Source organism: Misgurnus anguillicaudatus, chromosome 18, assembly GCF_027580225.2.
Source record: "Misgurnus anguillicaudatus chromosome 18, ASM2758022v2, whole genome shotgun sequence".
Lineage (NCBI taxonomy): Eukaryota > Metazoa > Chordata > Actinopteri > Cypriniformes > Cobitidae > Misgurnus > Misgurnus anguillicaudatus.
The window spans coordinates 1,819,828-1,832,967 of NC_073354.2; the positions used below are offsets into that span (position 1 = coordinate 1,819,828).

Consider the following 13,140-nt stretch of genomic DNA (forward strand, 5'->3'; position numbering starts at 1 on the left):
TCAGGGGCACTTCTGAAATATTTTGGAGCTAGAGCACCCACTGGCCAAAATGAGGAGTCAGATACTTCAACAGCAGCAACAGACATGGTTGTGGAGTCTGATGAGGAGCCATTTACCTCTGCAGCCACACAGGGCTCTTCAGGAATGGTCCTGGAGCCATCTACCTCCTCAGCCACATGATCCTTGCAGGATTTCTCAGGTGTGTGTCTGTGCGCGCATGTGTGTGTGTGCGCATGTGTGTGTGAGCGTGTGTGTGCATGAGTGGATGTTATACTGTATTACATGTTTTTCTCTGTTCTTGTAACCTTTTTGTATTTAAGATTATATATAATAAAATAATACATGTTGGTGGCGGGGTTTGGGGGTAATTCTTTTTTTTCTGGGGGCGGCCAAGGGATGGTTCTCCCAGGGCGTAAATCTAGCCAGGACCGCCTCTGTGGCACGTTCATTTTTGTAACATAACCAAATGTAACATCACTATACTAAAGTCTTTAACCTGATCTCTTTATCACCATCCTCGTCATCATTGTGGACCTTCATACTTTCCTTATATTCCTATATTGCTGGATCCCTGTGTACCGTTACTTACCAACAATCATCCATCAAGTTTATAATGTATACACCCTGTTGCATTATTCACCTTTACCCAGCCATGTTTCAATAAATCCATCTATTGTGATAAACTCATGTGTTCTCCCTATCTCCTAACGTTACAGGTAGCTTGTGTAAAAAGATAATTTTTAGGAAACGTGTTGATTGGCTAAATAATGCATGAAAACAACATGAATTGTGTTAATGTAGTCACAACAGACGGATGTTGAGCTAATTGTGTTTAGAGTTTTGAAAATGTGACTGGTATATTAGCAATTGAAAAAAAATTGCAATTCATAGGACTAAGTAGGATACTTGCATATCTTATATTCCCGGATCGCGTAGCACTGGGTAGCCTCAAGGTATTGTTTTGGCACTGTTTTATTTTACTTTTTATAGACAGTTTCAGCAGTAACAACATAAACAAGCGGCTTTCGTGGTCAACATGTAATTTCCGGTAAACTCCGCTAAGAATAAATAACAACAAAGTCCTTTTAAAGTAGTTTGTAGTAAGTAAAGTTCTGACCAGCCACATAATCGCGTCACTGGACGTGCATCCGATGAAACGTCTATAGATCTGATTTTCAATGAAATTCAAAGAATTGGCATCTTCAAAAATTCTTTGATTCTGTAATTGTTGGCTGTATAAAAGATAATGAGTGTGAATATAGGGAACCCCTTAAAAGCTTTGTGGAGTGGTGAGAGAAATTATCTTAGGCTAAATCAGTGTTTCTTAAACTTTCTCTGCCATTCCCCGACAAAATGGTAATCAACTAGGATTTATGTACTTTCAATAGAGAAAGTAAGCATGCAAATGTATTATCACTTGAATTAAATAAGACTTTGTTCAAAAGTAAATAATAATAACACAATTGCGTTTGCATTTTCTCTGACAAAAGTCATCATACTTTTTTTGGCTGGCTTTTTGGTTGATAAGGTCCTCTGTCTGCCTTGGTTTTCTCTGCTGGTGCCGAATCTCCAGTTTTCTTTTCATTCTGCATCACAATCTTTTCTATTGTTAACTTTTATACCTGTTACCGCCTCTCCACATTAGTTTTTGTTTCGCTTGAATTAACATTCTGATGTTAATTCATTCTTGTAGGCTATGATTCTGTGTGACATTTTCTCCACAGTCTGATGTAGTTTTAAAGACACACTATGCAGTTATTTTACCTTAATTTATTACACGGCTCTCTGGAATGCTTGATTCTGATTGGTTTGTTGAGACATTTGCAGGTTCGTTCTTTTCAAATAATAACCGCTCCAAATTAATAACGCATAGCCGGACTACTTGCACGAGTAAAATCGCTCCGCGCCAATAAAGATCAATAAAGATTAGCCTACTGTCTGTTTGGCGCCATCTTGTGACAAACACTGGACAATCACGACAAGACACAGACAGCTTACCGAGACTGAACTTGACAAAATAGAGCACGACAGCTACGAAGCCATCACACACAAAAATACAGAATGGGGATTAAAACTGCTCAAAGACTGGCTAAAAGAGAAAAATGGAGACAGACAAGTATGAAGCAGCGGATCTTAATAAGGTATTACGATCATTTTATGCATCTGTGCAAAGTTTCGCGGAAGGATAAAAATGTTAATTTAAAACAAATATGCCAATAAAATGTTTAAAATTCATATTCATGTCCAGTTTTTTTTTTCCTATGTGGCAAGTAGCCGTGTAATAAGCGTGATAGTGTGGAGGCAGCCAGTAGTTATTGGGAAATAAGCCCCTTCAGTGTGATACAAGACCCTCCGCTTCGCGTCGGGTCCTGATCACACTGTCGGGGCTTATTTCCCAATAAGTACCGGCTGCCTCTACATTATCCCTTACATAACAGCTTCAAAGTTATTTCGGTGGTAAACAAAGTCATAGTAGGGCGAATCATCCTCCTGTTGAAGCTCGGGGAGGACGCCGCTAGCAAAACCAGCAATGCAAGCTTGAGAGAAGCGCCCCTGACCAATCTCGCGAGAATCACGACTTGCTTTACGGCAACGACATCACACACGTTAGGCTTGTTCGACTTCGTGTGGCGCTGCAAGAACCGACCGCCAGATGACGTCAAAGAACCGCGAGAATGATCCGAGACAGCACTTTGACGTCATCCGGCTGTCGGTTCTTGCAGCGCCGCATGAAGTCAATCAAGCCTAAAACAACAACTGCACGCGCGAATTTGAGACGTGAGGCTAAACGATTTAAAAGTTAAGAAAGCGCGTTCGGAAGAGAGTAGAAAAAGGAAAAGAGAATCTGACCGCGTTAGGAACCGGACAAGAGTCCCACCCGGTCAGGCTTTTACTCGTTGGCTTAGCACTGGATGGGATGCTGATCTGGCGATCTTGTTGATGGACTAGTAAGTGAATCTCTTATTTGTAAACTTGTTTGCGGTCTATGTTGTATGTTGTTGCGCTTGCTTGTAGTATGTCATGCGATTATCATGACAACAGTTGTCAATATCTCACATAATTACCAGGACATAAATAAGCCTAGAGGTTGTACATAGTGTAACGCAAACATGCACAGTTTGCAAACTATAATGATAAATAGCAATAATCATGTATAGTGACATTATAACGACCAATGTTATAAAATAATGCAACGTACACAATTAACTTTGTCATGGCATTTTGTAATGTTTACATTACAATAAAAGAACACAAATGAAATGATACAGTAGACATAGACTATAGACTGTTTACTTGTGATTTAGCTGCAATCATGTAAAAACGTTATAAGCCAGCAAACGCGGTACTTTATTATTATATGCACTCTCCACTTTTAATAAACTTCTTATTATCCTATTACCATCATCAGTAGTTTAGTAGACTATGCAGTAGCCTAATATTTGTATGAAATTGTGAAACATTACCTTCGGAGGTGTACAGAGTGGGAAATTACGACAGTTGCAAGAATTCTCCAGCAACTCTAGGGGTCGCTGTTTGACAAAAACGCCGAAAATGCATAGAGCGGCTTTAAGTTTGGTTTATATTTAAATGTGTCGTTTTGAGTGTATGGTGAATAAATAAAGAAATTTATAGAGATTACAAAAATGACCAAATTTCCTCCCATTTGTAACACCCCACTTGCAATGTTCCTATTCCCAAACAGTGGAGCCCACCTTGAAAAACGCTGGGCTAAATAATAGTAAGACCAAGGAAATGATGGTTGATTTTGGAAGACATCCTTATCATGTTATGCCAGTGAATTTATATGAGTCAGATATTGAGATTGTCAGATCATATAAGTACTTGGGTGTATATTTGAACAATAAGCTTGATTGGTCTGACAACACGACACAAATTCATAAAAAGGGTGCGTTGTATTCATTTATATGAATAGGAGATTCTTTGGTGTATGTCAAGAAGGGATGCTCCGATCAGGATTTTTGCAGCCGATACAGAGTACCAATTGTCTTTCTGATCAGCCGGCCCGTTACCAATACTCGATACCGATTCTTCAAGCAGATATGCAGGCTCTTTGATAACTGTAACTGTTAATATTCTTTTTCTAGATAAAGTAATACCACAGATGTTCCCTTTATTATTTGTAATAAGGTAGCTCATATTATTGTTTTAGAGAATCAAATAAATAAGCACAGCAAATTTTTATTTTTCAAAGAGAAATTTAATATGCCTTTAAAAAAGCTTATGTCTGTTAAAAGCAATGGAAAAAACACTTCAGTTTTTACTGTATGAATGAATAAACACACATTTGTATAAAGTACAACAGTTCTTCAGTCAAGAGCAGAGACTGATTTTATTTAGAGATGAATTGGGTTACTGTGGTTTTAAGATGTGAGAGAGATCGCTCTGTACACGTGCACTGATGACAGGCTGCTGTGTGTGCGCACATCGGGTGTACGCGGACAAGAGCAGCTATGCAGAAAATTAAAGTTTATACTGTCAAAACTTTAAAACGCATGCAAATAATGTACTTTCGGCATGAAGATGCAATGTCTGCAAAAGTGTACACTGTTTGATGGGTATGTGAAGACGCCTCACGCTGTTAGGACCAGAGCGCATCCTCATAAAAAATACACATATCTCTGTAAAGGCAAAGAGAGAAATTTGTAGATCGCACTGAAGCAAGGGGTTGTAAAATTGCTCTCACTGCGTAAAATGGTCTCTGATTGCAGCCACATTCAGGAGCCATATGATGACATAAATAAATAGGGATGTCCCGATCAGGTTTTTTGCCCTCGAGTCCGAGTCATTTGATTTTGAGTATATGCCGATACCGAGTCCCGATCCAATACTTCTATAATACATAAAAAAGAATAAAAAAGAGCGAAAAAAACAGAACCAGGATGTTCCTTATGTCATGCCGCACGCATTGCTGTTTCTGTGTGGAGTCAAAAGAGTCTAACTCTGTGCCAGCACATAACTATAGATGTGTTAAAAAATAATGAGAATATATATAGTATATATGTACAGGGGTTAAATTGGGATTTGTTTTGTGGGGAGGCTCTGTTGGGAGGGAGGGTTCGAGGGGTAAAATGTTTAATCCTGATGACAGCAAAGCCACTGGTGTGTTTCAATGACATTTTGGACCTCTGATAGGATTGTATAAGTTTCAGTTTTAAAGCTGTGCCACATGTTGACCCAAACTTTAAAACCTGAACTTTAAATTATGCAAATCTATGAGTCTGACACCTATATGCATTTGTTGCACATGTCATTATGCACAATTGATCAAACTTTGAAGGAAGTTATAAGAATCAACCTCCTTCTATTCTAGGCATAAGATAGGCTACCAAAAAAGACTCAATTAACAAGAAAAACAACATACTGATTCAGCAATATGTCTTATAAATTAGCGATAGAGATTCCCTAAGCTGGTCAGCAGTTAGTTATAAAATACCTATAGTTAGGTCGTAATTAATCTGTATAATCAAAATACATTATTTTATTAAACTATACAATCAGTTGTATCCAGTTATCTAGTTAACATATTGTAATAAGATGAGTGACATGGCTAGACATACTTTAATACTTTGTTTCTAGATTTCTATTAAGTTTTCTCGACGTGGGCACCATTCTTACCTCTCTCTCTATCTCTCATCTCTACAGTATCCTGCGCGAATGCGCGTTCTTGAGGTTCTGAGTGAGGCGCGGAGCTGCGTCTGAGCACATGGTGACAAAAACGATCAACGCGTCGTTTAAATGAGCGGTAAAAACTCGGTTTTGTCGTGGGTTCCTTGCACGCACGAGTGTGAAGCCTATGAATGAATTTGAAAGCACGTCAATAGGCTTGTTTGACTTCATGCGGCGCCGCAACAATCGACAGCCGGGTGACGTCAAACTACCGCGAGAGTGATCCGCGAAATCATACGGAGGAGTTTGCTTTTAAATCACTCTCGCGGAACTTAGACGTTATTCGGCTGCCGGTTGTTGCGGTGCTGCATTAAGTCGAACAAGCCTCTTCTCATCAGTTCACACGCACCAGCGCAGCGCGTACACTGGCGCGGAGCAGAGCGAGACCTTAATGGATTTTAAACCCTGCATAGGCTATGTATCCGAGTCCTGATCGGGAGGTAGGCCTAAAGTCTGAAACCACGTGATCGGGGCCGATTTCCGATCACGTGATCGGATCGGGACATCCCTATAAATAAATATAAAAATTGGTTCATGAGATCGGCAAATTTAGTGAGTACCGATCGAGTCATTTAGTGCCATTATCGGCCAATACCGATCTGCGGCCGATCGATCGGAGCATCCCTAATGTCAAGCATTGTTAACTTTCTGTGACTCTGTCATCTGTGGTTTTGTATGGTGTTACTTGCTGGGGAGGATGACTGTTGAAAAGGGAGAAAAACAAACTTAAAGGCGGGGTGCATGATCTCTCAAAAAGCCAATGTTGACATTTGAAATCACCTAAACAAACACGCCCCTACCCCAATAGAATCTGGACCTTCAATTTAGACACGCCCATTACTGCTGATTGGCTACAACTTAGTGTGTTTTGGTACTCGGCCCGACTCCCTTTTCCAAAGTGTTTTTCAAAAATCATGCACCCTGCCTTTAGTAAGCTAATAAAAAAGCAGTTCTGTTGTGGGGTGTGTTTCCCAGTATAGATGACATAGCCCAGGTTAGAATGACAGACAAACTGATCAACATGATAAATGTCATCCTCTTTATGAATTGGTATATGCTTGCGGGAGTTCTTTTAGCTCAAGATTCATACAACCGATATGTTATCAGAAACGTTAGAACATTTTTTTATTAACAGTCATTAGACTTTACAACCAACGTTGTACAAAAAGATTGTTGTAGTAATCTGATTGTGTACTGATAAAAGAATTGTGGAATATGTTCCTCATGCTTCATGCTCAAGACTAAACTAATGTGGTGCTGTGTGAAATGTAGTCCTCAAAATATCTTTCTTTGTGTTCAGCAGAACAAATTAATTTATACAGGTTTGTAACAACATGAGGGTGAGTTAGTAATGACAGAATTTTCTTTTTTTGGGTTTCTGAATAGAGTCTGATAAATGTTAAGAGAAGTTAAGCATGGTCAAATGTGCTGATGTGACTACTAATTTCTTATAATTAATGTTACCTTTAAGATATGATTTAAAAAAGATTTTGTATGTGTAATGTAAATGCAGTAATTTAATTGAGATCAAAAGATAAGGCTGTTATATGTTTATAAGAGGAGTCACACATTATTATCTGCTGTCCTGTACTGACCTCTGGTGGTCAGCATGCATGTTTTCTTTCTGGGTTGCACTTTATGTAAACTATATGATAAAGATGACACATGTTACATCACTTTATACCACGGGTCTGTTGAATGCTGCATTCTAATTTTTCAAATGTCTTAAAAATAGGCACCAGAGCAATGTTTGTGGTAACCGTGGTATAAGTGGAATGATTGACTCCGGTCCTTTGAGTTATTTGAAAATAATGCACACCTGCGGTGTAACGGCATTACCACCTTGGTGTGCATTATTTTCTTATAATTCAATGGCCCGTCGTCAATTATTCCTTACTTCACTTACATGACATCAATATTCTGTATTATGTTTCTGGGAAAATGGAACCTTTAACCCTCTGGGGTCTTGGCTGAATTGAAATCTTTGAGCAGTTTTGACCAGCACTGACATTTGTGCTTTTCCAGTTGCTTAAAAACATAATAATGGCAAAAGTCTCATAACAGTTTGTTCAGCACAAACTGGGCTACCATATTATGTGAGCAACATGTATCTAAATGTTTATATTTTTTGTATATTTTTTACCCAAATCTTTGGAGGGAACTCACACTTCCGTGTTTCTCAGCGACAGGCCAGAAACCTGACTGATCTAGAAAAGATCTGTGTGGAGGAGTGGGCCAAAATCAGTTTTTTTATTATTATGTCTCTCACGGATGACAATTTCAGACTCCTCCATGATTTCTAAGTGGGAGAACTTGCAAAATAGCAGGGGTTTCAAATACTTATTTTCCTGTATATATATTCTATTTAAATATACTACAGAACATTTTTGGCTACAAATATGATAAGTTTAGTAAGGGATATAGTGTATTAAGTTGTTATTGAACTCTGATAAAAATACTGTTTGGCATTGTAAAAATGATCACATGGTTAGTGTTTGATTGGCCAGAGAGTTTTTATTTGAGCAGTAAAAAGCACAAATGAAGAACTGCCCATCGTTGTTTGGACTCTTATTTGTGTTTTCTAATCATTATAGTACAAACACAACAAGGGATGAGTGTGGTCAACTTATCAATACTTAGTGTTTGTTTACAGACGCCATTACTACGTCATGTGTTGTTGGAAAGCAGCACAAAGGAATGGTAGGCCAGGCGTGTGATCGAATAAACTTGATGTGCAGAGATATGCGTGAGTAAAAAAGGATTTAGATGTCTCGTTTATAATCACATTATTTACAGTATAAGATACCACAAAGCACATCAAATGTGATGCCTCATGTGTTTGTGTATGTGTTTGGCCGTCGCATCACACTGTCTGATGGAAGCGTTCCAAGCTTTTTTTATACATTTATCTTTTCTTGTATGACAAGTGTTTGTTAAGTTACAGTTAAGTTTGTAAAACATGTCTGAAAGGACTTCACTGAGGGAGACATAACATGGTTATTTTCTTAATTTTGTGAAAGCACAATACTCTTTTAAGTTTTAATTGGGAGTGGACACAAAACAACAAGACACTTTGTATAAATCATATCTGTTATGTCCAAAATCAGCAGAGAAATCTCTTTGCACAGTGATTGAGTTGACCCCTGAGTCTTCTAGAAATGCAATTAGCATAAACATGCCAAAACAAAAAACATGACAGAATACACTAAGTGGATTATTGAAGCCATCAGATGTCATTACCCCTCCAAACAGGCCATACACGGTTCAAATGACCTTATCCGGCAAATTGACCAGGTAATTGCTGTGCCTTAAGGGAATTCAGAAAAAGGAAATGCTGGCCATATGCATGCTAACGAAGAAATTGTTGCCTTTACATGAATTTTATATGCAGTTCTGTCTGAGTATAAATGGAAACAAAATAGTTTCCTGACCTGTTCTGCTTGAAATTACACTAGGTAATTTGAATCGCCACAAAAAATCCTACTGAATCAGTGACAACATGGGCAGCTTCCCAGGACAGGTTTTTTATGTTCACTCTTCAAAAGCAGAGCTTAAATTCTCTTAACAAATTAAAAACATATACATTTGTATTTGTATAATAAAGCAATGAGCCCCAAGAAGCAGTGGGTTACCAGTGCATAGCAGACAGTGCCCCCTCTGATTTAGAAGAAAGAAATGATGATCTGATTAGAAAAATGTTTTGATAAAAAAATCTCCGCTTAGATTAAATTTTTTATTTATTTTGCAGAAAGGTTTATTTGGGCAACCCAAGCTCTACAATAAAAACACTCAAATAGTCGTTGAAATACAGCTTTTTAATTTCATTACTTTATTATTTACTTTATTTCTTAATGGTGTAATTGAAAAATATACATAAAATGTATAAATGTATGAGTCGTTGAACAGCTTTACACTAATCCTTTGGGGATCTCTGAGAAATGGGGTAATATTAAATTTATATTTTGAGAAAATGACAGTGTTTTTGACCTTGGATGCATTTAAACCTGTTGTCCGAGACTTATAAACAGTGATAGGATGCTTAAAATTTGCATCTTACTGGCTCTTTAAAAACAAAACAGAATTTTTACAAATCAAACAATACAGTACAGTACAGTACAGTATATATGTAAATATAGATCACATATAATTATTTATCAGTCTTTTTATTAAAATACAACCAGAAAATACCAGGAAATGTGTATGTAGTAATGATAACAGTATAAAAGTATAAAGGATCAAGTATTTAGGGTAAAGTGTCAAGTATTTAGGGTAATAAATATGGATGGAAAAGTTGAGAAAAGCTAAAATAACATAAAATGTGCCTCTGTTCCAATTTTTATGAAGCTCATTGTATATTACAAAACATTTTACTTAGTAAACATATTACATATCTCGTCTTTGTGTCTATGTGTATGTACGCACGCACGCACACAAGTAATATAATGAAATCTTTACAAGCAAATGTTTTGTAATACATTACTAAGAAAATATTCAACAGTATTGATTGATTGGGTGACATGTGATGAAATGTATGGAGTGTTTGAACAAACTGAGCTCAGGCCAGCGATGTTATTCTATGTGTTAATCCTTTGGAACTCTCACTGCATTTTCCAATTACAGTAACATGTGTGAGCACAGACGAGCTGTTCCTCCATCTAGGACACAGAAGACTCTTAAAAACTCGGCTAGCTCTCTTCCTAAAGTGGCTTCCTACAATAACATACAAGAAAGGGTTTATTGAGCTATTGCTATACCCCAAATAAGCAGCGAGTTGAATGCTGATTTCCATAGTGTACTTCCACAGGCACCCAGGTAGGAGCTGGAAGTAATCCAAAGTGTCCAGAAAACGGACCAGCTGAAATGGCATCCAGCAGAAGAGAAATACAGCAAGAACGGTAAGCACCAGCTGGGTGGCTTTCTTTTCATGAACCCTCGGCTGGATCCTTACACTATCTTTCAGTGCCATTACCGTGTGATAGGTGCAAAATGAAATGACGGGCAGTGGAAACAGGAAGCCAAGCACAATTGTTGTAAAGTTCCATTGAAGTATCCAGCCTTTGTGAGGGTAATTAAGGTAGCAGGCTTCCACCTTTAGTTCTGGAAAAAAACGGACTCTGCGGAATATGAGAGCTGGAAGGCTAAGCAAAAAGCCCACTGCCCAAATCACCAAGCAGATACGTTTGGCCCAGGCAGGGCGTCTTAGCTTGCAGGGCTTCATGGGTTTGACCAGAGCAAGGTAGCGGTCCACACTGACCAGCACCAGAAAGAGAATGCTGCACATGTAGTTCATAGAGATGGCAGTGTTGACCAGCTTGCAAAGCAGTTGACCAAAGTTCCATTGATAATCTTGGGCAATTGTAATCGTCCAGAAGGGCAAGCAGACCACCATGACAAGGTCTGCAGCTGCCAGATTGCCTAGATACATATCAGCTACACTGCAAGGCTTCCGCTGGAGGCAAAACACACAGAGGACCAGACTGTTGCCTACCACTCCCAGGATGCTAACAAGAGCCAGAAATGGAGGCTGGAGAGAAGACAACCACATCCAGGCAACTGTGTTGTTGCAGTTGAGGGAATTCGATGAATTTAGCTCCATTGGGACACTGTAATTTTAAATTACATGACATGTTTAAATATGCTTTAACATGTCTTGTGATGTGATATTTCTTAATATTTTATTCATTCATATTTTAAAGAAACATGTGCTTATAATTAAAAGAAAATTATGCATTTTATTCATAGCGTGTTGACATTTTAAATATGCTGTGAAAATAATATACCCTAATTCACTTAATGCCTTTCTTTATTATTGATCAGTGGTACTAGCCGAATACTACTATCAGTTGCCAGCAAATTCAATACATTTATATACATTTATTATTTATATAAATTAATAAATAAATTATTTAGTCTGCTTCATAGGTTTAATAAAATAAAACTTTAACATGAACAAAAACTATTTACAATTAAGCCTGTGAAAAGTTTTCATTGTATTTATTTATATAAAGTTTTCTATTCTTACTTTCATATTTTTTATTATTATTATTATTTTCATTTGATTTTGATAGCAAACAGATTTAAACATTGTGATCAGTTATTTTACATAAAGACGCATAGGTAGCACATAAGCAATCTTTCTAATTCATTTAGTTTTAGTTTTATGTGTTTGCGCAAAGGTAGTGGGCCGGGGCTGGATGAAGTCCAGAGACGATTTTTTTCCACTCCAGCCCTGGCCACATCTAAATAATAGCTATTTAAAGAATGTGAGGGAGTCAGTAACAGTTCTAGAAAATCCTCTGCTAAGAAACATGATAAATACAGTAACATGTTAAATACACACCTATAGAAAAGGAAGCAAGTAACTTAATCACTTAATATTTAAATTATTCAATAACATGTCAACAAAGTCATTTATATACAGTACTGTGCAAAAGTCTTAGGCTACCATCGCCAGCTTTGTTGTTTCAATTAGCAAAGTTTTAATTTTAATGTCCATCCATATTTATTTTTCACTCTTTTTTAAGATACAAACAGAAAATACAAGAAATATGTACACAAAATAAAAAAAATAACAAATTTCAGTACTAAATGTCTTCTTCAGGCATCAGTCAGTATTTAGTGTGACCTGTCTTGTCACGAAACACATCTTGAGATTTTTTGTGGAGACTGAAGTCTTGAAGTCATTCGATTAAAATTAGAAATCAGGATTTAATTTCATTAAGGTTTATTTTAAATTATATTATTATATTATATTATTTCCTGTATTTTCTGGTTCTACTCCAATAAAAAGACTGAGAAATAATTATATATAATCACTATACAATTGCTAATGGTAAAATCTAATGGTAGCATGGTGCGTGCGTGTGTGTGTGTGTGTGAGTATGGTATCTCAATGCCCAGTATTTGAATGCATTGCCTACCTTTCATGGTAAAGTGACAGCTCCAGAATTTAGAGCCAGAATCACAAGCTGGTGTGTTTTCTGGGTGAATCTCCTCCAACTGGATGGTGGTCGGATCAGACAGGCCCTCTTATAAACGAATAACGATGTTGACGTCACTGAGAGCCTGAATCTGTTCTCACTTTCCGTTTGTCATGATCTGGCTGTGTAAGTAAAGCACTTGCAAACATAGTTATGAAGCATCTTTTAAAGAATAGAGATCTGTTCATGACTCAAGTGTGATGCTGCTTCCTTGAAAATGAGTCAAAAATTTGTGGGTGGAAAAGTGATATATTAAGTTGGTATTCCAGAATAATTTTACCGTCTGTCTGTATCTTACTGAATAAAATAAACACAAATGTGAAAGGAATAGTTCACCCAAATCCTTCACTCACTCTCATGTTGTTCTAAACCTGTATGAGTTGTTCCTTAAAACTTTTTTAAACACAATGAAGATATTTTCCTAAATGATGTTAAACACAGTTAACTGTGTGGTTACAATCATCTATTAAAA

General features: G+C 37.3%; 1 protein-coding gene across 1 annotated transcript; it reads right to left on the reverse strand.

Moving 5' to 3' along the window:
• Window positions 1-8,466: 8,466 nt before the first annotated feature.
• LOC141350410 (B2 bradykinin receptor) lies at window positions 8,467-12,872 on the reverse strand. The gene is made up of 2 exons (XM_073855496.1): window positions 12,609-12,872; window positions 8,467-11,291 (listed from the first exon to the last, which is right to left on the reverse strand). Exon 2 carries the CDS (start codon window positions 11,282-11,284, stop codon window positions 10,244-10,246), a length of 1,041 nt encoding a protein of 346 aa, XP_073711597.1. The 5' UTR covers window positions 11,285-11,291; window positions 12,609-12,872; the 3' UTR covers window positions 8,467-10,243.
• Between the last annotated feature and the right edge of the window lie 268 nt (window positions 12,873-13,140).